General features: G+C 32.9%; 1 protein-coding gene across 1 annotated transcript in view; it reads left to right on the top strand.

Annotated features, from left to right (window-relative positions):
• PCLO (piccolo presynaptic cytomatrix protein) overlaps positions 1-25,509 on the top strand; it is a 440,945-nt gene that overhangs the window by 377,162 nt on the left and 38,274 nt on the right. Inside the window, exons 21-22 of the mRNA XM_077151839.1 lie at positions 12,586-12,727; positions 17,343-17,416. Of these exons, the coding sequence (XP_077007954.1) occupies positions 12,586-12,727; positions 17,343-17,416 (216 nt within the window). The remainder of the gene's footprint in view (positions 1-12,585; positions 12,728-17,342; positions 17,417-25,509) is intronic.

Consider the following 25,509-nt stretch of genomic DNA (forward strand, 5'->3'; position numbering starts at 1 on the left):
TATGGGTCAAGCAAGAATTATGGAATGAGCCAAAAGGAACTTTTCCTCTCCCACCAGGGTTTAGTCGCATGCTAGAGACCCTGAAGGGAAAGATTATACAAATTGTGCCAAATCACCTTGACACCTAAACAACTCTTTATATTTAGAATTCGCTGGAAATTTCTTTTCCAAGCAGCTGGTTTGATTGAACACAGACCACACCTTTCTAGAAGGTGGCAACAATGAGGGAAGAAAGAGCTTTTAGAAAGTAGCTGTTTTGGGAATATCATACCAAAACTAAAACAAATGGAAGCATTCTTTTTTTTTTTTTTTTTATAATTATTGATACTTTTTATTTATTTTTACATGGGCAGGCACTGGGAATCGAACCCAGGTCCTTGGGCTTAGGAGGCAAGCATTCTTACCTGCTGAGCCACCGTGGCCTGCCCATGGAAGCATTCTTAACACCTAGGAGATTGTTAGTTAATAGCTAGGTTTTGGTTAGATTTATTTAATTCCAGACCTTTCAGTTTTCCTCAAAACACTAGATAGACAGATAACTACATCAGCAGGTAGAATAAAAAACCATTTGGGATCCATAATCACTAAAGAATCAATATAGCCATTCTGCTTAAAGTCTTTCAAGAGAGCTGTAATTATAAAAAAAAACAAAAACAAAAACGTTAACATCTACTAAGCTAAATTTTAAGTGCATTTTGACAATGTCCAAGCTATTTTTGTTAGACATTAAGATTTTATATGTTAGTTTTTAAATTTATAAACAGGTAATACAGAATGGATAGAAATATCCATCTACCCTGGACAATAAAATAAGAGCAGTTTGGACAAGTTGGATAGGTTAAGTGAGAACATGAATCAATGAAACACTCGTGTGAGGGAATTATGATCAAGAACCTCTTGGTATGCCTGGATTGTAGGAGAGAAGGCCGAACTTTCTTCCACAGACTGTTGCTGGACACTCCATTTCAGGCTCATTTGCAGCACCTGTCAGAAGAGTTTCATACCCATTGGCTGCCCTGGCGAACTCTTACTCAGCCCCCATTTCGTGGGAGCTGCTGTCTTGGGCAATTCACAGTGGGTGGCAGGGTTGGGGGGCTGGGTGGGCGCTGGGAGTGGAGGGAGCTGGTTACAAAAGGCAGTGACTAATTTATGTTCCATTCACTTCTCAGCAGAAGTTTATGGTCAGTTCCAGTCAGAAGAAATTTTAGCATTCTCTATTTCTGGAAAGGAGAGGGTCCATTAGGGAAATAAAAAGGAATCAGAATGAGTTCATTTGGAGATGAAGTCTTCTGTGAGGTTATACGTGAGTTTAATAAAAACAGACTTTATATTTCTCATTTCATTATATTTGGAGGAAAAAAAGAAAAACTTAAATAAAACCTTGGGTAGCTTAAAATAAAAAGAAAATTAAAACTGCAGTGATGCAGAAACAACAAACCTCCAGCTAAATACGAGAGAATCAAATGGGATAATTTCAACTTTCAAAAGTTCTGTGCCTATTTTTCTGAGGTGTGGTTTTCTTTGTTGTCTATGAAAACCAAAATGCTCTTCTAAGTTTTGTTTTTCTGAGAGTTTATATATTTTCTCAAAATTATTACTTATTCATTTTCAAACATTTATATAGGCATTTAACTTCATTTCCAGAAATATCTCTTCTACACCTACATAGTCACAGCCAGAAAATATATAGCTCTGACCAGATGACACGGTCTCTTGTTTATTGACCTTCATTTATGAAGGTGAAACCACTGATCTACCATCAACAGGTACTTCAATTTTTTTTCCAGTAATAGCTATGATCTGCACTGTGACATCCTTATATTTTGATCTGGTCCACACTGGAGATTTATATGTTCATTTCATTTGACAACTAGCCCATCTACATATCAAACTTGTCTTCAAAATTGCTATATCTTAATCAAGTATTCCAGCTATGTACTTCTATGATGTGGATGAAAATATTAATACATGATAAGAAGATGAAAAAGGCCTAATATTAGCATGTCAAAGTCCATTAAATACTATTTATGACACGTCTACTTTACCACAAAACTTAGCTTTCACAATGCAACTTATTTCACTTTGGGTTTGAGCAAATTACTTTCAAAACCTTAGCTTATTCTATTACCAGGGACTAGGACCCTGAGGAAATGGGACAGGCAAGTAAAACGTTGATGGGGGAAAGAAATGGGAAGCATGGAGCATGGGAAGGCTGAGGGGGACAGAGTGGGGGATCTGGGACAGTCAGGGTACAAGATGAGCATGGAGCTGGGAAAGTTAACATCTGGGAAAGAGGGATCATGGAACCAGGGAAAATGCTACCTAAGGAGACATGGAGGAATGACCGAGACTCAGTCTACGTAACAAAATTGCCTAAATCCAGATAGCCAACTATAAACAAATTACTTGGTTTTTTCCCCTACTTTTCATCCATATGTGTTACTTTATGTAAAACCATGATACCTCACCCATTCTTTGTTGGGAAAGATAATTTTGGAAAAAATGACATGTAGGATAGGATGAAAGGAATCTGTGTAAAGAGCCAGGCTGTGAAAATATTCTTTTATTCTCTTTGTATTATTACTGTACTATATGTATACATAGATAATTAATCATTGAAGAGCCAAAAACACTTATGGACTGTAAAAGTCGCTTTTACTATTATTTACTATATGTATATATTCTGATATATATATACATCAGAAAACAGAATTTTGATTGGTCTCTTGAGTTAAATGTGTGAATAAGAATAATGTAGGCTTAATCATAGCTTTATATCTCAATGTGTTTTAAGATACTGAAAGACACAATCAATCAACTGATAAATTCTGATAGAACAGAAACTAATCAAACTTATATTCAAAATCAAATGAGATAGATAAATTTTTAAGAACAAAAGTCTTGGAAATAGTCAAGAGGATGGTTCTCTATTTTGAAACATAAGATAGTGGGATAAAAACATCCATTTCCTATTTTGCTATATTTGTTCTTAAAAGAATGCAGAGGCAAATTTGCTTTTCCTCATTAAGACAATTCACAGCCACATTATTTCAAGTTCCATGGAATATATATACATATTTTTATCTGACTGTATATAAAAAAAAGAAAAAAGATAAAAGAAAATGGAGGTTTTTGCTATTTAACTCAATATTCTTTCCATATGGATACATTATATATTTTTAGTTTTAGTCTGTCATAACTCAGTCTCATTGGTAATGACATTGCTTAAAGTAAATAACTATTGAATCATTATTTTGGTTTCCTCCAACCACTAATGTATAAAAAAATAAAAAAGGATTTTATGTAGAGAAAAAAATCTTTTTGCAGAAATTTGTATTAAATTATGAATCCCAAGTATTTACTCTGGGTTTCATTGTCCAATAAAGTAGTTTTTGGCTTTGGGTTTTTTTAAGTAAATGTAAAATAGACAAATACTTTTATGGCATTTATAATTCTCAAATCAGACCCTAAGCTTATAGAGTCGTGATGCTCTGAACGAACTTTTTAACATATGAAAAGATTTAAAGAGGATAAGATAAAAACAATGATAATAAGCCTTTTCAAGAAAGGCAAATGACTTGAGATCATCTTTTAGAACAAAAGATAAAGTGAAAAATGAGAGGGGCCATAAAATGATCTTGATTTATGTTATGATTTAAAATGACTCTCAAAGAAACTCGTGCTGATTGGTTTCTTCTAATTCCCACAGATGGTATTTCTTTCCATCACTGTAGGTCCAGAGCAATAGTTCTCAAAGAGTGTCCACTGACCCCTGTGTGTCCCAAAGACACCGTCAGGAATCCTCAAGGTCAAAAAAGGACTTCAGAATACTGTTAATTGCTTTCTCACTCCTATCCTTTCTCAAGTGTACAGTGGACTTTTCCAGCAGCTATGTGACATGCCACAATATCAGTTCTTTGATGGCTAATGGAATATATGCTTGTGAGTTCTCGGGCTTAAATTTTTTCTCCATCTTAATTTTGGACACAATGAACATCAGTACACTTGACCCACATAAACCCAGGCTGCTTGGATTATCCAATAAATTTTTAGAGTGTAAACAGCATCCTGAGACCAAAATAGTCACTCATCTAGACTTATATCCAGTCATTGCTTTCCAAAGTCAAAGACATTGGAAAATTAGAGGTATTCCAAGATATAATTTTACTATTTTATCTAAATTTGCTAAACTTTTGATCTTCCATATTGCATTTCAGAACCACTCCTTTCTCTTTTAGTGTAAGTTTATAACAAGAATTTACAAACAGCAATTTTTCATTTTAAAGAGCTAACAAAATATTTTATTGGGAGTGATTTAGATTAAGCTAGGATGATATGTATATATTCACAATTTCTTCCTTTTGAAGTTTGACTGGTAAGCTGCCTACCAGCTCTAATCAAGCTGCTCCCAGTCTAAGGTAGAGTGACATGGAGTATCATAAAGATAGAAAAAACTTTGTTTGTGTTGTTATGTTGAAGATAACATTTATGGGAAAAAAACTTGTTTATAAATTATTTATTCTTTTTATCTTCTATTGTATTATCTACATTACTGGTACTATATTGCAAATTAATTAAGTTGGCATAATGACGATAGAAAACTGAAGATCATTTTAATTCAAATTTTAGGAAAAAAAGATTTTTACTTCTTACTTAGTTTTTAAATATTTAACTTAGTATGTTTTTAAATAAGTAAAGCAAAAGTGAGACTGCAAAATTTATATCATTTATAAAAAGTATTCCCTGATTTACCTATTTTTGGTGTTCATCATTCATTCACACATTCATTCATACATTTGTTTGCTGTTTTATTTTTGGTTTTGGTATTTATATTCTGTACCAACACTTCCTTGAAGTCTTGGTGATATTGCAACAAACAAAATAATCAAAAAAATCATTAATCTTGTAAATCTTCCAACCAAGAAATATTTATTGGGTAACCAATTTTAAAGTGTCTGGGAAGAATTTTAAAGAATGAAGAAAGTGAATTTTGCTCACCTTCAACTGAGATGGAAAAAGAAAAATGTAATTAGTCATTATTTAGGTTTATATGCAAACAAGCATCATCCTCTTTAGAAAAATCTACATAATAGAATTAATTTCATCTTTATTTGTTCTAGCTCTAGTTCCTCCCTCATAATCTTTACAGTCTGCTGGGAGATAACCAACTACAGATAAAGAGAAAGTATTTGAAAAAGATTAATGAAATTACCTAGAAAAGACAATCCTATAGGACTGGGCATGCATTTATCAAATAATTGTCCAAACTTCCTCATTACTTTGTGGGCACTTACTTCACTTAAATGAAATGAAAAATTAATACTTAGCGTTTGCTTTAGAATTTGCCATGTAAATTAGTATGCTCTTATAAATGATTTAATAACTTATATTCAAAATTTGCTTGAGTATTTCCTTTAGGCAGAATTTTTCTATAAATCAGGTTATTTGGACTCCATTTAAGAACTACATCATGATTAACTAGGTATTCATAGTCAAGGTTATCACAGTTCAAGATTATAAAAGAAGGCAAAATTTTTCAAAACTGAATATTTAAAAATTACTTTCCACTCAAACATCCTGCATGCTGTAAAGGAATCTTTATTCCTGTCTTTTTTTCTTTCCTGATTGTCAGCTCTTGGAAATATCCATCTGAATATCTAAATGCATGTGTAATGCAAACAAACTGCAAGAGAGAAAATGCTTCTGCTTCAAAAGAGAATGAAATGAATATTGGAAAGTTAAAAGTTGCCCTTGAAAAATGATGTAGATCTTGAATGTTTTTACTCATCTCTTAAAGATAAAGATCCTTAACATGTTAGCACAATTGTGCTAGCAATTTTTTAGGACAATATTAAAACTTGGTATGTGATACATTTTTTTCTTCGTTCTATGAATTCCAGCATAGCTGGAATTATAACCTAGTGTTAAAATAAAATCATTTTTTCTCATGAAAATTTTTCCCATTATTTTTCATTATTTATGAAATTGGGGCCATACCTTAACTGTATTTATTTCGAATAGCTTTTTCCAGTACCAGCTGCCCTTGGATAATCTGAGCAAAAACACCTGAAAAATGGAAGACATACATAAAACGCAACATTATAGCATAAACGCAAGGACTCTAGCATTGTAAGCCATCGTATATTTTATTTATATAAGAAAAAATCCTCTCTACCATGTTATTAGTTTAAGCTAATTTTACTTTCATTTTTAAAAGTCTGTTATATTGAACATACATACTGTAACTTCTGTTTTCTGAAGGGAAAGTTGATCCCAGTATCTCTAAAGCTAGAGAGTGAATGATTATAAGTATGGGAAACCCTGCAAATTACTGGTAGTATTAGATTAAAGCAGATTGAATTATTTACTTAAATGCCTTAAAAACTTTTGTCATAAGACCAATGTGTAAGGAGAGAGGGAGGAGCGAGTAGGATTAAGAGCTTCATTCACCACCTTTCCTGGGATATAAGAAATGGAAGCATCACATCTCCATCTTTCTCTCTGACAGAAGCTACTATGTGAATATGGAATATCTTCAGAGAAACATTTTTATTTTCATGAGGAAAAAAGATACCACACATTCCATTTCTCATGGTTTGTTATTATTTTGCTATAGGTTAATATATACATAAGTCGCATCAATAATTTGTCATTGAAAAAATTTTCAGTGACATTCTTCCTTCAACTTCCCCACCCAAGGGCTTATGATTGACTGACACAAAAGTGAGATTTGTCTATTTTCAATACTTTTATTGGTTAAATACTTGTAATTTGAGGGTACGTGAGCACTTCTGCAAATAGCTGAATTGACGCTAACTATGTCATTTATCTAGTGTCTGGTTTCTTTAGCATTTTTTTCTAAATTGGATAATGAATATACTAAAGTAGACTTAGAGAAAATAAAAATATCAAACTTCTGAGCTACTTATAAGATGCAATATGTCTTCTAAAATTATTATCCTTGAGCTGTAACAGGAAACACACAAATATGTGATTGAACATAACTCAATGAAAAACATACTGAATAATGCTAACCACAATGGAATTTTAAAACCTGTCATTTTCAGGTCCAGGTTCACATCAAAACAATAAATGAGACAACACTTCATGCTCACTTTAGTAAAAAAAAAAAAAAAACAGTAATATAGATAGATAGATAAATGATATATGAGAGAGACAGAGGGAGAATAGATAAATGACAAGGCACAGGAGAGAAAGTAGACAAGGTCACCAAAATAAATACCAGCTAAATTAAAGTTAAAGCTAGCTAGAGAATAAATTATATTCATGATTTCTAAAATAGTCAGGTAGTTATTTCAGTTCCATCATTAAATTATTTAAATAAACTAATTGTTGATTGATTTATCTTAATTTCAAAGTTAATCTTTAAACCCTAAAGAGTGTGCCTATTGAAGATAATATTCAATACTGTATCAACCATGTAATCTATGAAATTGCAGGCTATCTACATGATTTATTTTTCCTGAAATATTTGGAAATGGATCTGAGCTGGACCAATGATATAAAACCAATGATGTAACATCACAGGCAGCAAGTTTATTTACAATTCAAACACCAAATTCTAGGTTAGACCGGGATCGCACCTCTTACATTTGAAACAACTAGATGTGATAGAAAAGTGAATTAGCACTTTTTAGTTCTAATTCCTCTCATTAATCAGTGAGTGACTTTGAACAAAGGTCACAAACTTTCCAGAATTTTGGTTTCTCAGTAGGTGAGATGATGGTTCTGAAACAGGTTATCTCTAGAATCCTTCCGATTTATTTTTTTAATCTCCATGATTCCACAAGTACAAAATTGAGCCTGCAATTCAGGTCGGTGGATTCTGAGCACAGAGCTGCCACCTGGTGGTACATGCAACTATAGTTCTGCACATTAAGTATAGTAGTGGGAAAAACCAACAGAGCAAACTAATTTAACACAGATGTGCCATCAAATAGATATCACCAAATTTAATAAAGATTAGCCACAGTGGAATAATAAAACAATGTGATGGCTACCCATGTAGCACTTGAAGAAAATGAAGAGGTCAAAGAACAATTAATATAGATGGAATTGCTTTATAGTAGATAAAATTTATTTATCTGGAATGACCTCTCAATAACGAATCACAAAAATGAACTGGTACCCTGGGATTTATTTCTGTAAGATGCAGGGACCCTCTCTATAGGAGTGATATGTGGCAGTAAAGTTAAGTATTCCAAAAGAAAGTACACCATAAAAGATGTAACTCATAAAACAATTCTTCCACAAAGTGTTACAGTAAAAAAAGAAAAATCAATTCTTCAGCAAAATACTATATGTGCAAAATAAACATTTGCATACATAATATATGGGTGTCTAACGCATGCATATAATAGGCTTGTGATTTCTGAAGCTCTAAAAAGTTGAAAGAATAAAGCAGAGGTACATTATTCTTAGATTGTTAATTTTTAAATAATAAACTTGTGAAAAAGTATTTAATTTTAAAATTATTTAATTTTAATGTTTTCAAATGTTCCCGCCATCAGGAACATAGAAAGACAGAAAAATTACACTGAAGTACAAATGAGAGCTTATCTGCTATCTAAACACCAAGAGGTGAAATCAGCTCAAATACCAGTGTCTGTAACAGCACCCTCTGGTGGCTCCCACAGAATGTTTCTATACATTGTCTCTGGTTCCAAGAGTAAGATTTACTTCCTATTGTCACTCCAATTTTTAAAAATTTATAATATTCATTGTCTGTTATGAATTTTTAATTCATAAATCTTTACTTTTCAGTGTTCAATGCATTATTTAAAAATATTTCCTTCAATCAAATAGCTTTTTTAGGGATTGGGATAACGGAACATCTACTTGAATGATTACATTCTTCTACATAGTATGACAGATTAAGATTGTTATCTCTGATTTTAGAAGCTACAAAAAAAGTGGAGTCCCCAAAGTTTTTTGACAAAGAACATAGAAAGTATCACATACCATGGGGACTTCATGTTGATTTATGATTTGTGTACAGCTAGATAAGAAATGAAGTATCTACAAAAATCATTCAGATTTTTTAGTTATTTAGTTAAGAGGAAAATACTCATTATTAATAATAATAATTTATTCATTAAAGATTGTTTGAACCTGTTTCCATGCATGTCTGCACAGATGATACTCAAACTAGACCTTTATGGATCAGCGTAATTGAGATGTGAGAAAGCGATGGGTTGAGGAAGGCGTAACAAAGTGGGAATGAACAGCTTCAGCTAAGGCACAGAAGAGGAAAAGCATCAGGGAACCAAAAAGAGCCAGAGTTGATGGTCTGAATAGGCTTCAGTGTAAAGTATATGAAGGAGAATTATGAGAGAATTTGGGAGGGAATAGACGATAAATGACTTTGCAAAACAGTCTAAGGAGTTTTACTAGGATCATTAACTATCTTGAAACCATATAAGATTTTGCATAAAGTCTCAAGATATTGACTAAAGTACTAAAAGTGTTTTGTTTGTCCAAAAGTTTGCATTAAAGCAGATTTAGCTCAATATAACAGAATTGATGTTTACTTATCTGACGACTTTTCAATACTAAGAAATTAGAAAATATGTATGGTTTCAAATATCTGGAAAATGACTATCAAAATACCTGGATTCTAAGCATGAGCTTATTACAATGTCTGCATTTCCTCATGTTTTATGTCATTTTATGCTATACAAATATAGCCTAGAAAAAAGGTAATGCCCATTCCACATTTTAATTAAGTTTAATTGCAGAAGCTAACCAAATATCATACTTTATCTCTACACCACACTAATATACCAGGTTAAGAGTAAAGAATCAAATTTAGGCATTCAGATGTTTTGTTAAGATAAAACTAAAAGTCTAAGAATCATTTGAATTATTTACCTAACTTCAAAATGCAAGAAATTTCTGTAGCTTCAACATTAGGTGTAATTTTATTTTGCAAAGATATTAGTAGATTTGTGATGGTATATATGTTTTCTTGATTTGATTTTCTTTCCTTTTACATTCTTATAAAATATCATTTGTTTGCGTTTAAATGAGGGATAACACTTCGGCCAGGGAGACAGGCAAGATGAAAAACTGCCTTTCCCTATATTTATTTCTAGCTTTGTTCTTTTTTCTTATGCTTTGTTACATTCTGTACACGGTTCTCAGATTGCTCAGAGAGGAATAAACCAGAGACTACATCAGGTAAAATCAAAGTTGACAGAAGAAAAGATTGAACATTTAAAATTGTAAATAGTAAGATACCATTTCTTTAATGCAGCTATTCTGATACACTGTGAGCTTGTTTTGGGATGAAACTTTCAATTTAGTAAGAAGAAATTGATTTAAAAATTAATGTTGATTAATTGAGGTTTGCCTTTGAAAATAGTTTGTTGAGATTTTCCAGTTGATGAAATGAAAGTTGTTCAATGCCATTCTAAAAAATATTAACAATCTACTTGATTGGGTTATGTGCATGTCAATCAGAAAGTATGACAGGTTTTCATTATTTACAGTCAATTGACTAATCTGACTCATTGTGTGATTGATTATATAGTTTAATCTACTTTATTCATGTACATAGTTTTATATACCAGTTGTCTTTAAATTTTATTTTAAATTACCATTTTAAAAAGCTTTTTCTTTAACATTAAATGCATTATATTTATCTGGGTTTGTTCTACATAAATTGAAGAGACTATTAAACAAACATGAAACTATCATTCTGTTTCCACAAATCTAGTTAACTGGCTATTTATCAGGATTTGGGCCTTTTTTCTATATAGCTGTTCCCAACTTACAGACATCTGATATCTAATTGATTTACTATTAAAATTTTCTTCCTTATTTCCCTATTCTGTGAAGAGGGTCCTACTGTCACTGACAATTCTGGTGGCTTTAAGAGAATCTGCTAGTACTGAAATGGAGGAAGGGAAGACATTGGGGAGAGTAAAATCCTTCGTAGGACTTGATCCCCAAAAGTCAGGCCTGGTGCCCTGATGGTGGCTTCAGTGTCCACAAACTGTTTCCTTCATGTTGTCCTAAACCCATCCTCATTTCATTTTGTTTACAGTGGTTGAAATTCCACCAGATTTTGAGAGTCATAGTATATTATACAGTTTCTTAACAAGAAGATGTACAATTTTAGAATCATTAGAGGATTATCAACTATTTACCTAGGAGTGTGAATTTGTCCCAGTGATTAAGAAACTGTTGGAAGGCACAGGGACAATCCACCCCTGTACAGAGAGAGGAAAGAGACTCGCAGTAGTTTTACAGCTTAGAGCACATAGCTTCTAAGCAGAATGGAATCCAGGAGAATTTGAGGTCAGGGCCTAAGTCAGCACAAAAGCACTTAAGGAAAGGCCACTGACATTAGGGAAAGGCCTGAAGAAGAAGAGGTGGGAGTTTGGCAATAAAATCACAAGAGGAAGAAGAGCGAATAACCTCACTTCCTCTTCATAATCAAAACTCTATGACGTAGGCATAATTGACCCCTTTTTTTTTTTTCAAATGAGAAAACTGAGACTTAGAGTTACTACAGAGTGCGATGGGCTTCCAAACCAGAGCAAAATGACCAAAGTTCATGCTCTTAAATTCTAACTACCTGCCTGAAGAAATACAGCAACAGTTTCAAAATTTTGCCCAAGGATGGTTTCTCTTGACAAAATGAGGGCACTCACTTTTGTCTTCTCTTCCTTTTTTGCATCACAAGTACTTCCAGTGTTGCTGGTGGGGTGGGGGTGGGAATCCTGTATTTTATGCATGCTGTAATGTATCCACAACTTCTCTAATAAAGAAAAAATAAATAAATCCCTATTATTTAAGCCAAAACACAATCTTCTCATCTAGAACTTTGCTAGTCATATCAGTTCTATTCTATTGCCTAATTTATAGTACAAATATATAATGTATCTATGGGAATAGGTGTTCTTACATCAAAAAATCAAATTTATGAAACTTTTGAAAGAAGCTCCAGTCATAAACTTGGACATATCTAAAAGGGAAATAAGTATCTCCAAAATTAAAATAAATAAATAAATAAAACCTACTAGAGGTAGGCAGAACTACATACAAATAAGCACAGAATTTTCAAACACTTGTGGAAACTAATTCTTCAACTCTGCATCTTCGGTTCTCAGGAGAAAAATGAGTTTTTTATTAATATGGAAAAACAGGCAAATTTTCTTGGTCATACTGTTTGCATGTGCCCAAATCTTTGTAAACATTTTTCTCCATGAAATGGCCAAAAAACACGTTTTTTTGCCATCTCATTTTTGCAATACTATACAAATAATAGCCACAACAACAATAATAAAAGAAAGCTAAACTCTACTTAATCAAAATCTAATAGTGTTTCTATAGAAGTGATTTGTTTTCCTTTATGTCTAATAAAAACAATAATTTAGTGTTATTACTGCGCGTTACTGGTTAGGAAAATAAAAACGAAACAGGTTACGAAATGTCGAGTTCTTGCGCTCGCAATGTTTCTTTGTACGTGTAAATGAAGAAACCATATAATTATGCATTTGGAGATCGGCGTGAGCATCATTTATTGACCGTGGTGTCGACTCTTCCCACACCATGCAGCCAAGCCTACCAATCAGCGACCCGCAGAAAGCTCCGTGTCCACCGGCTCGTCGGGCAGCAGCTTTGGCAGTGGGTATAGCGTGGACAGCGAAGGAAGCAGCAGCACCGCAGGGGAGACTAATCTATTTCCTATTCCAAGGATGTAAGTTGTTCTTTTTTTCCTCCTACAAAGTTAACAACCTCATGAGTCAGATTTTCTTAACATTTAACAGGGAGTAACTGGATAATTAGCCAATTCTGAGTCATTGTACCTGAAATACTTAACTGTTTATGCCTGCATAAAAAATAGACTGTTCAGGGGTGGGCAATGGTGACGCAGTGCTAGACACCCGGTTCGATTCTGGGTGCCTGCCCATGCGGAAAAAAAAAACATAGACTTCAGGAAAAAATTATTTCAGTTAATTGAGGAAAGCTGGTCACTACCAAGGCTATTTAATTCTGTATTTAACATCAAACCACTAAAATAATAGTTTATCCACCCCTGAAGCAAGTTTAGCAGCAGTACATTGATGTTTTAATCAATAATGACCAGGCACAAAAATTATTAGTATTTGAGATGAAGACAGAGTTCATTGAATCAGGAGAGATGTAAACATATGCATGTACATAACCTATACATACTATTAGATATAGATAACACATTGGGCTAATCATATATACTTTTAACTGTAATTTTATCTTCAATTATCATTGAAAATTTTGAAGTGATTCAGTTTTTTCTAAAACTAACATGAAGAAGTATATACGGGGCTGCGAGGGTGTTTCAGTGGTAGAATTCTCGCCTGCCATGCGGGAAACCCAGATTCAATTTCCGGCCCATGCACTCCCCCCAAAATAAACAAACAAGCAAAGAAAAAAAAACAAAAAACAAAAATTCAACAAATGGTACTTCAATAAAGGGGTACTCACATGGGAAAAGAATGAAATGTGACCCCGCCGTACAGCATACACACACACACACACACACACGTATATAAGTCCCTTAGTAAAAACTCTCCAAATAAAAAATAAATCTCATTCATAGTATGTTAACCCTCAAGAAAATCATATTTCAACTCAAATGTAAAACTGAAACAGATTGTGCTTAGAATATGTTAGATAGTTTTAGCCATGTTGACGGAATCATGTAGTGGTATCCAAGATAAATATGAAGGTGACATCTGTTCCAATGCCCAAATCTAAACAACCTACTCTACCTTCTCCTCCCTACTAACTAGTCTCCTGGGTTTTCAAAACCACCCCAGGCCATTGGACAACCAGGATCTAGACCAAGATGACTAATCTAGCCTACAAAATCTGTTTTGGTAAGACCTGTGAGCTAAAAGAGGTTTTTACATTTTTAACCATCCGAAAAAATCAAAAGAAAAGTAGTATTTCATGACATAAAAATTCTATGAAATCAAAATGTCAGTATCCATAAATAAAATTTTATTCGAACACAGTCATGTCAATTTGTTTACACGTTACCTAATGCAGATTTTGAGCTAAAAGGGCAGAGTGGATTGGTTGTGACAGTGTGTCAAAAATATTTACTGTCTGGCCCATCACAGAAAACGTTTGCTGAGCCCTGATCTGGGTCTTCGTTAAAGGTCTTTCTGATTTTTTTTTCCAGTGCTGAGTGAAGCCTTCTCAGAGAATGGAATTTCCATTTCTCCTTGTTTAAATGTCAAGAATTTTATAATTCTTTCCTTTTGATTCCCAGAATGGTTCTAATATTTAGAAAATGGCTTAGTTCAAGAAGCCTAAACATTGGATAGGTAGTTTTTTGCAGTGAAAAAAAATGGTTATTTTGCAATTTTCTAGTTGTATTTTTTTACCTAAATTATGTGTATAATTATTGAATCACCTGTCCTTCCTTTTTTATATTTTCATGATTTAAAGGGATTATTGGTATTTAATCAGTCATATTTTGTCAGAAATGATTTACACAAGGAGTTGATCTCGTTAGTCCTGGGCTCCTGATGATTCCAGTTCGACTGAAAAGAATTTCAGCAAATTCATTGGATTCTTATTTATAATCGTATGAATTAATAAAGGTTTTGTCCCACGTGTACCTGATACCCTTTCATCTTATCTATACCTTTCAAGATATACAATTTTACAATGATGACAAAGTTATAACTTTCAGACAATAAGCTATGTCATTTCCTCAATATCTGAATGTCAGAGGTGGGCGTAGACCATATGTGTTTGTTTTTTTTTTTACATACAGACCACATTCCAATTTTGTTTTTTCCCAGTTTTTCCTATTTCTTTTGTAAAGAAAGCCTCTCAACACTGTCAAGGAGACTATTGTTTTGCATATGAGCAGAAAGAAAATTCACTTTTCTAAAAGGATTCCAGAATATATATATGTAAGAAATATTGTTTGGCATATCTTTTCCATGCCCCATCATGTCTAGCACAATTAGTGTTTGGACAAGTATAAATGTTCAACAAATATTTGTTGATTAATTTACAAACATAAATGATGAAATGTGGAGTCAGAATGCTTTATTCATTGAAAATTCAGAAAAATTGGTACTCTTTCTCACCACCCACAGTTACATTTCCTTTGTACCTATACTTAGCTTCACAATTCTGCAAAAGCTTCCTGTATAATCTCAGAAATGCACTGAATACATTCTGCTACGTACCTATGTTAAAATCAATTTTCATTAGAAGCAATACCTGCAGTTGAATATCACTACTGAAATACAAAATCTAGGATTCAAGAGCAAATATTAAAATTATAAAAAACTGAATTTTATTACTGTAACTAAATATTATAATAGCCATTTTTTAAAGTTTGATATAACATAATAACAGTATTTTTTCAATATTCTCAACTCATAGATTATTCCCAACATCACTATGTGACACATGTACAGTTCTAAATAGATCCTCAATTTCAATTGAATGTAGCACAGGAATAAGATATTTTTTGGCTAACTCTACTAATACAATGTACTTCTAAAAGAAAGAGTGCTGCTAAGTTGTTGAACTTTTCTTCCTGAGTAATAAACAGTGTGGAGTTACTTTTTTTAATCTTATCAACTACTTGTCTTGAAGATTTAGTCAGTATTGATGATGTAATCTTATTGAAGCAAATACACAAATTGAAATTTTGTTTAAACAAGACTTTGTATATCTTGAGACACTGTGTGTGTTCATGTGTGCGCAATTTCTAACACTTTTCATGCATTTGAACTGTCATATAATTTACTTAAAAAATTTTTGCTTAAATCTAGAATTGTTATAATGCAACAATGTAATGGCTTTAAAGACAAAATTATTTCTGAATTTACATCTGGTCCTCTTTCATTATGTGCCAACCTATTTCAGATCTTTTGTGTAATAGACTAAGATCATTAGAGCAATTTTCAAGTAAGATATAATTGGATTCTGAAGTAAGTATGGTTACATGTTCAGCAGCTCCAGCAAACCAACTACTTTTTGTGAAAGTAAGAATTAGGTGTTAGTAAATCTTGCTAGATCAAAATTACTGTATAGAAAGTTGAGTATAAAAAGATTCCTTTGATCAAGCATCCTTTCCAACATTTAAGAGCTTCTATTCCATCTTTTTAGAATATCTTATAAAAGCACATAAAATGACAATTCCAAAAATCTTTTATATGCTATGTAGCTTTTTCTCTGCATGAAGAAGTAAGAAGTGATCTGCAGTCTTTTGGCTGTTACATTATCAACCTTCTGAACTCTCAATGTTCAAAGTTTCATGGATTCTTAAAACATTTTCCTCTACTATTATATATTATATAGAGAGATAGTTATATAAACACACACTCTTGTGGGTTGGTGTGTATAATTTCAACTGATAGTAAATTCCAATATAGAACATGCGTTAAAGATTTTTAACTTCAAATTAGATCTAAAACATCTACCTATATTTAAAAATATGTCTTCGAATGGGAATATATTTACTCTTGTTCCTAAGTCATTAGACTGAAAAAGTCTGAGGCTGAAACTAAAAACAAGCAGCAGATTTTGGCTGAATTCTAAATGCATATCACATGAACACCCACCAGTAGTAATGGATATTTTTGAGTGTTTATTATGTTTCAGGCATTGCAGTAAGCACTTTATACACATTTTTTATTTGATTTTCTCAATAACCAAAAGGTGGCTAATATTACTTCCCTTATATTATGAAGGAAGAGACAGACTTGACAAGATTGAGTAATTCTGCCTTAGGTGCCTTAGATTACACATAACAAGAAATAGGAAAGCCAAAGTCCAAATGGTCTAACTGCAAAAACCAAATTCTCTAAACACAAGTGAAAACATGGAGAGGATTTGGAAGAAAATTACTAAGTAAAATCAAGAATCTGTATTATCGCAATATTATTTTTATAAGTTATTTTATAAGCTATTTAATTCAAGATTCCTCTTCTCACCAAAGAATCTATAACAATTCATCATTTCTTCTCACTTTTCCAGGTAAAAATGGAAAACACGATGTTCCAATTCCAAAGCTAATATTAAACTTGCATAATGTTCTGAAATTTGATAAATGAATCAACAAATGAGACATTGGGTTTTGAGATATTATGTTTGGACTCAATAGGAATAATAAGCAATTTCCCTCTTTTAAAATTAGCAGGATGTAGAGCAATTTCCTGAGTGTATATTTGTCATTGAAATAATTCTTTGCAGGTTGGAATATAAAAAATTAGTTTACTTTTTGTGAATGTGACATCCTCATTTGTATTCAGGAGATCATGATTTAATTTTTAATCTTTGATTTTCATTTTAAATAGAGGGAAGATGGGTCAGAATGTACAGGAACCTGTGAAACAGCCAGGAGTGGGAGTAGGACTAGCAGACCCTGATGGTAAGTTAAAATCTACAATGCCAGATTCTGTTTGCATCTACATGTTACACTCTAAGTGTTTGATATGTTTATCTTTTAGTATAAATGTCAAATTCCGAGTATTAATGGCAAAATCATCAGACAGTAATTGTTATTTATTAACTGAAAATTGCTTTGTAACTTCATTTAACAATTTCCCTATTTCTTCATTCATATTTAATATTCATGTACTTGGGGTAGCGAAAATTTTAAAAGAGAAAGAAAGAATGAGAAAGATGACAGGAAAAAGATTCTGAAGACTTTCCTCGGGAAAATGTATGTTTGCTTGCTAGTCTGTTTGAAATACCCTGCAAATAGAAAACCTGTCATGGACCCTCATGTGAGTTGACGGAATTTCTTAAATATATGAAGCTGAGAAGAAACTAACTGTGTAAAAAACATTTTGGAGAAATTAATTTCTGAACTGGCATCTAACATGAAAACCAAATTTAAAATTAAACTTGGTTGGATTAAATAAATGATAAATGTATTACAAAATACAAAAAAAAATTGTCCACTTCCAGCAAATACGTAATGAGAGAATCTATAAACTGTACAATCACTAACATTTCTTTTATAATGTCATGATAAAGTCTAGTAGCACTGTTATCCTTAATGAGTTGCACTAACATCTCACTAATTTCAGCTATTCTAAGCATATTACATATTCTAAGTACTTTTCATGTATAATGCCTTTAATTTTTTGCAATTACCCATGACGTGAATAATACTATTTTACTAGTTTTTACGTAATGAAAAACTGAAGCACATACATCACATGAGGTCAGAACACGTGATTCAACCCAGGAAAATGGTGCCAATTCTCATTCTGTTAAAAAGAATGATTATGGGCACGGCATCTGTCTTAGTTTTCCAGGGTTGCTGCCTGAAATCCCATAGACTATTTGGTTTAAACAACAAGAATTTATTGTCTCACAGTGTGGGAGACTACAAATGAAAAGTCAATGTATCAATGGAACATGCTTTTTCCAAAGCCTGCAACATGTTCCTCTACTGAAGAGGGCTCCGGGCACATTGGAAAGGCCCACCCTGATTCAATTTGGCCTTATCCTGATAGGATCTTCAAAGATCCTATTTATAAATAAGTTCACCCCATGAGACCTGGGGTTAGGACTGAACATGTCCTTGTGGGAGACATTCTCCAATCCATAATAGTATCACAAGGACACTACAAGAGGAAACAGAGACTGTGGTTTCAAAGCTGGTCCCAGTTATGTGACCTGATCCCTTTACGTTCAGTAACCTCATCTGACAAGTGCTGGGCCTAAGAGATCCCTAAGATTCCAATTCTCATGAACTTAAATGGTTACCACATTTTTTCTGACTACGATCAAAATTCTCTATTTTTCTTTGTACTCATTCAAAAGCTGTACTTCTTTGCCTCTTGCCATGTTCATCTGGGTCCCATCCACAAACCACCAATCCTTTTACCCACCTTCTCCCTGAATAATCTCATCAATTCTAGTATCTCTAGAATCTCATCAATTTTATTGAGGAGTTCCAAATCTACCACCCAAATTCCCTAGAATTCAGACTCAGTTATTGCTTACCAGGCATCCATGGTCAACCAAAAAAATAGAAATTATTCTGAATACTTAAAATAGGAGAAATGTAAGGCTGACAATTTTTTGTGTACTCATGGAAGAGGCCAAGAAACAGAGCAGGAAATAGAGAGGCAGCAGAAGAAAGCTACTGGTCCTGGGGGCTGGAAGCCAATGAGAACTGAAACCAGGGCAAGCCTGTCTTGCTTGGAGTAGAAGACAAGACAGAGATACAACAAATGTCGGAAATATTTCCTGAGATGTACAGCAATGGGGAGAAATATCCTGTTTCTCTCTTCCCCATATTTTTCAGTCTCCTGCCAGTGCTTGACAAAACACATCTAGAAGCCTGGGAAACATAGTTCAAGAAACACCTCATATTATAAGAGAACAGGGGAAAGGGCAAAGAATGGATCGAGAGCAAAAAACCTAGGACCAGCACCATATTTTACTTGGAGATCCCATAAATGCATTGAACTATACATGCCCTGAATTTAACTCAACCTCTTCCCCATTTTGTCTCCACTTCCTATGCTCTTCTACTGTCTATTTATACCATAATCTACATATATTGTTCCTAATGTTCGTCAAATTGAATTTGTCAAGTTCTATGCCTGTCTCCTCCATAAGGTTAAGCAATAAGCAATACTCAGGAGAGAATTATGTTTTATTCATCATGGAACCCCAGCCCTTAGCAAAAGGCCTTGCTGATATGATTGGTTAAAGAATGTTTGTTGAGGGGATGAATAATTAATATGATTATATATTAAATTAATAACTATTTTCCAGGTATACAGAAGAGTAATACATGTGCAGTTTTTTAAAATTTAGCCACCTAATTTCACCTTTCTTTTACTTTTAAAGTTTATATATAAGATTATTTTAGCATAAATGTTAAAGCTGTTAATGAATAAAAATTGTTCATCCTAATTCTGCTTTCTTCTTTCATATGAGTCCCACACAGAACATGTTTGTTTTCCAAGAAGGAGCCAATCATAAGTCACTTTATATTTCATTTAAATGCAAAAGTCAGTATGTTTATTCTTTAGTGAATTGACCCTGATCAACAGTTATCTCAAATTAGATATTGAGCAGAGGCTCAGGGATTGAAGATGGGAATAAGATGGGATCTGTGATGTAGTGTGAGTAATTTATAGTTGTGTGCCCTTTAGGGAGCAAAATTTTGGACATTTTTTTTTGCTGAGATGTTGCTGACATTTTGAAAATGAACAAATTTATTTCTATGCCAATAAGAATTTGGACATAAATAGTATTTAAAAAGATATATACAGAACAGCTAATAATACGGGAAGAAAATCATAATAAATATCAAACTTTGAGAGATAAATTTGAATTAAGAAGGCTCTATAGACAGAAAATAAGGAGATAGATTATTAAATTATACAAGAATTTATTTCTTCTAAGCACATCAGAAGAAGACAAAGTACCAAATTTTGTTTGTCAACATGGAAGCATGGAATCAACTTTGTGTTTTACTTCAGATATATGTATGGATCATATTTTGTCTGTTTTAATTTGAGTAATCCAGACAAGTATCTTGACTTCCTATTGTTATCAGTCAGCAAGAACAGCCATTACAATGGTAAAGCAAAAAACAAACATACAAATAAAATTGTCAGTTCAATTTGTTTGAGACAAACTATAGTTTCCTGCTGGAATATTTCCTCTTTTCATTTATTCTCTAGGGCACCATGAAAACAGTGTTTCTATGTAGTTAAGCATAGTTTTCTTGAAATTGTAGGTCCTTGCAATGTCCAAATTCATCTTGAGTTTTTCAATATATTCATTTAAGCATTTTATTTAATGAATTCATTGGTCCCCTCTAAGAGAAACTGACCTACAAAGCTATGTTCTAAGACAATGTATTATAAACCAGAAGTAAATCATAGATTTTAAGTAATGTCCTTTAGAAAGTTTTCTCCCATAAGCTTGTTTTGGCATTGTAGTATGCAGAATAAAAAAAGTAATTTTTATGGCAATGAAATTTTGTGTTGAGCATGTTATGAGAATGTTTAATACTAAATTATAATTTTCTTGTTCTACATATTGAGGAAGTCTATTTATTCTGACTTCTGATTTGAAAAAATAAGAATAGAAGACTATTTTCCACTTATGAATTTTCTCCAATAATATTTTGTCTTCTTTATAGAAGTGACTTATAAATTTTAATCCCCAGTAGGAGATTAATTGAGAGGATCAGAATCTGAGATCAAAGGTTCTAGGGTTCTGACCTAAGTTGTAGTAAAATATAGTAATATGATTTTAAACTACCCCTAATAATGAACAGCTGACCTTCCTCAATTTAAATAAGTGCACAATACAAAATGCCAATAAGCAATGTTTGTCACATGCTTAACATTTTTAAATTGTAACTATTTTTAAATTATAAATGGATATCCACTTTGGATTCCTCTAAAAGAGTGGAATCCTTTCCAAAAGAGAATTGCTAAAATATCATGCACTTGATGGGAGAGCAATAAAGGACCTCATTTCTTAAAGATTCAGGTAGAAACAATTAGACTTTCTTATTTTGCAAACAACTGCTTTACCAATTTACATTACAATCTCTAATGATACCCTCAAGATAGGCTACCTGGCTCTTTTCTACAATTGATTTTATTGGTTAGAAGTTTTTAATACTGTTATCTTTGAAAAAGGACAAGGTCAAATGGAAAGGAGCAATGACTATTAATTTCCACTGCTCATAGTGATTAGTAATTTCCACTGGATTCTACGGGAGAAAATTATGATTATTTTAACATCACTTTTAGAGGCCACTTTTTATAAGCTTAAAACTCATCAAGTCATTCAAGTCTCAGGTTCTTAATGCACAACAGCAAGAAGAACTCTAGTACCTCATCAGTGTTTCAAGGATTAAAAAAAATAATGACTGTAAAGTGCTCATCACAGTGGCTGACACATAGTCAATAATGTTAGCTAAAAGTATCATTGTTCCAATAACCCCCACATCATGTAAGTGATTTCTCCTAGCCTAAGTTTTTGCAAGTCCTTTAAATCCATATTCTCTAAAATGCTTTCTTTTTCTGCATTTTGGCATGCCTCCAAGACAAAATGTTTTTAGAGTGCCACATTTTCCAATTTGTTTTGTAAAAATGACATGTATTTACTATTTCAATCAACACTTCTCTCCAAAATGATTCTGATTTGATCCCTTTTATAAAAATGTCTCTGCTCTCTGAAAAATTGTTTTTAGACCTTACCGTGCTTCCCTAAATAGCCTGAAATTTAAAATTCAGTGTTACTCAAGTTCATTGAAAGTAAAAGGATAAAAGGATGGAAAAAAAATATTCAATGCAAAATGGACTCAAAATAGAGTGGACTAACTATATTAATATCAGGTTAATATTAATTATTATTAATAATTTAATAATTTAAGTCAACAGCTGTTACAAGGAGAAAAGAAGGCACTATACAGTAAAGGGTCAACTCAACAACAAGATGTAATAATTATAAATATGTATGCACCTAAAAGCAGAGATCCAAAATATATGAAGTAAAAACACAGAAATAGACAATTCTACATTAATAGTAGGAAACTCCAATATTCCACTTTCGATAATGAATAGTACATCTAGACAGATCAGTAAGGAAATGGAAGACTTGAATGACATTCTAAACAAACTAGCCTAACAGACATATATAGAACAATTCACACAACAGCAAACAGAATGCACATTCTTCTCTAGTGCACAAGATCATTCTCTAGCATAGATCCTATACTAGGTCAAAAAAATGTTTCAATAAGTATAAAAATACTGAAAATATGCCATGTATCTTCTTTGACCAAAGTGGAATGAAGCTAGAAATAAATATAGCAAAGGGAAAACTGGAAAAATCACAATATGCATTCAAATAAAAAACCAACAGTTCAAAGTATAAATCGCAAGGGAAATTCGGAAATATCTTGAGGAGGGTGAAATACTAAAGCATCTGAGATTCAGCAATGGCAGTACTAAGAGGTAAATTCATAGCTCTAAATGCTTAACATTAAAAAGAAGAGAGACCACAAAATCAGAGACCTAACCACCAAACTAGAGGAACAAGGAAAAAAAGAACAAATTAAACTCAAACTGAGCAGAAAGAAGGGAATAACAAAGCCTAGAATAGAGTTAAATGAAAGAGAGAATAGAAAAATAAGAGAAGGAATCAATGAAACCAAAAGTTGGTTCTTTGAAAAATTTCAATAAAGTCAATCAACTTTAAACTAAATTGATAAAGAAAAAAAGAGAGAAAGAGAGAGGGGGCACAAATATTAAAATCAGAATTGAAGGGCAGGCATTAGATCCAACACCACAGAAATTAAAAGGATCATAAGAGAATACTATAAACAATTGTATGCCAAAAAATTAGATAACCTAGATGAAATGGATAAATTGCTAGAAGCATATAAACTACCTACACTAACATGAGAAGAAATAGAAGATCTAAACAAATAACAAGTGGAGATATTGAATCAGTAATCAAAAACTTCCCAACAAAGAAAAACCCAGGACCAGATGGCTTCACTAGTGAATTTTACTGAACAGTCCAAAAATTTACATCAGTCCTGCTCAAACTCTTCCAAAAATTTGAAGAAGCGGGGCCACTCCCTAAGTCATTCTATGAGGCCAACATCATCTTCATATCAAAGCCAGATTAAGATATATAAAAAGAGAAAATTACAAGCCAATATCCCTTATGAATATACAGACAAAAATCCTTAACAAAATACTAGCAAACCAAATCCAACAGCACATTAAAAGAAATATGCACCATGATCAAGTGAGTTTTATCCAAGAAATGCAAGAATGATTCAATGTAGGATATTATTAATTCAATATATCAGATTAATTGAATGAAGGAAGAAAAATCACATGTTCATCTCAATTGATAAAGAAATAGCAGTTGACAAAACTCAGCACCCCTTCTTAATAAAAAAACTTAGAAAACTAGGAATGGAAGTAAATTTCCTCAACATGATAAAAGGAAATTATGAAAAACCCACAGCTAATATAATATTCAATGAAATATTAATGAAAAAAATAGTAAAAGGCTGAAAGTTTTTTCCCTAAGATCAAGAATAAGAGGGCATCAAGGATGCCCTCTATCACCACTGTTATTCAACATCGTACTGGAAGTCCTAGCCAGAGTAATTAAGCAAGAAAAAGAAATAAAAGCCAACTAAATTGGAGAGGAAAACCACCTTGTTTGTGGATGACATGATCCTATATATAGGAAATCCTGAAAAATCCACAATAAAGCTACTAGAGCTAGTAAACAACTTCAGCAAAGGGGCAGGGTACAAGATCAACATGCAAAAATCAGTGGTGTGTCTATACACTAGTAATGAACAATCCAAAGAGGAAATCAAGAAAAAAATTGCATTTACAATAGCAACCAAGATATATATATATATAATATTATATATAATATATATTATAATAATAATAATATAATAATATTATATATAGTAATATATATAATTTAACAAAGATGTAAAGGATTTTGACATGGAAAAGAAAACAAACATTGCTAAAAGAAATCAAAGACTAAAATAAATGGAATGACATTCCATATTCATTGATTGGGAGCCTAAATATTGCTAAGATGTCAATTCTACCTAAAGTGATTTACAAATTTAACACAATCCTAATAAAAAAACTTAACAGCCTTCTTTGCAGAAATGGAAAAAATGAATCATCAAATTTATATGGGAAGGTCAAGAGTCCTAACAGCAGAAACTGTCATGAAAAAGAATGAAATTGGAGGACTCACACTTACTGAAAAGCTACAGCTTTTAATACGAATAATTTCTTCCAAACATGGTACTGGGAAGAAGAAGATGATTGTGAGCAGATGGCAGAGTAGGAAGCTCCAGAATATTGAGCTGGCAGGAACTTTTTAGACTGACTAATTTGAAATTGGGTATCTAGTGGAACACTGTGTAGCATCCTGGGAGGAGCTGGAGGAAGAGGCTGGTAAATACACTAGTGAATTTTACCCAGGAGTCCAAGAATTTACATTGGTCCTGCTCAAACGCTTCCAAAACTCTTTCGCCCTCCATATAGTGACTACCATCCTCGATCTCCCAGCTTCATGGCAGGCATCAATGAGAACTACCACTCAGGCTCCTGGCGCAGCTTTCTGGTACACAAAGACCTAATCTTACAAATTCCAGGGGCATATTTTCTAATTGCTGATCATATCTTTTGATCAGTTACTTCAGATTACTGGTGGCCAGCTCTGACAGTGGCCCTTGTTCCAGTCCCCCTCAGGCAGAGGTGTCAGAAGAAACATATAGAGATAGTAACCTTCCTCAAAACTACCAAAAACAATTAAAGAGCTGAATTAACTGAGCAAGTATTGAATCAAGATTATGGCACTTCGTAAGCCAAAGGAGAAGTTCCTAGCACCCTTGCTTCACTTTCCCACTCCTTCCACCATGCAGAATGAAGCCAATTTGCACTCCCATTGTGAGTTCCTGGTCCTGTT

Source organism: Tamandua tetradactyla, chromosome 1 (assembly GCF_023851605.1).
Source record: "Tamandua tetradactyla isolate mTamTet1 chromosome 1, mTamTet1.pri, whole genome shotgun sequence".
Lineage (NCBI taxonomy): Eukaryota > Metazoa > Chordata > Mammalia > Pilosa > Myrmecophagidae > Tamandua > Tamandua tetradactyla.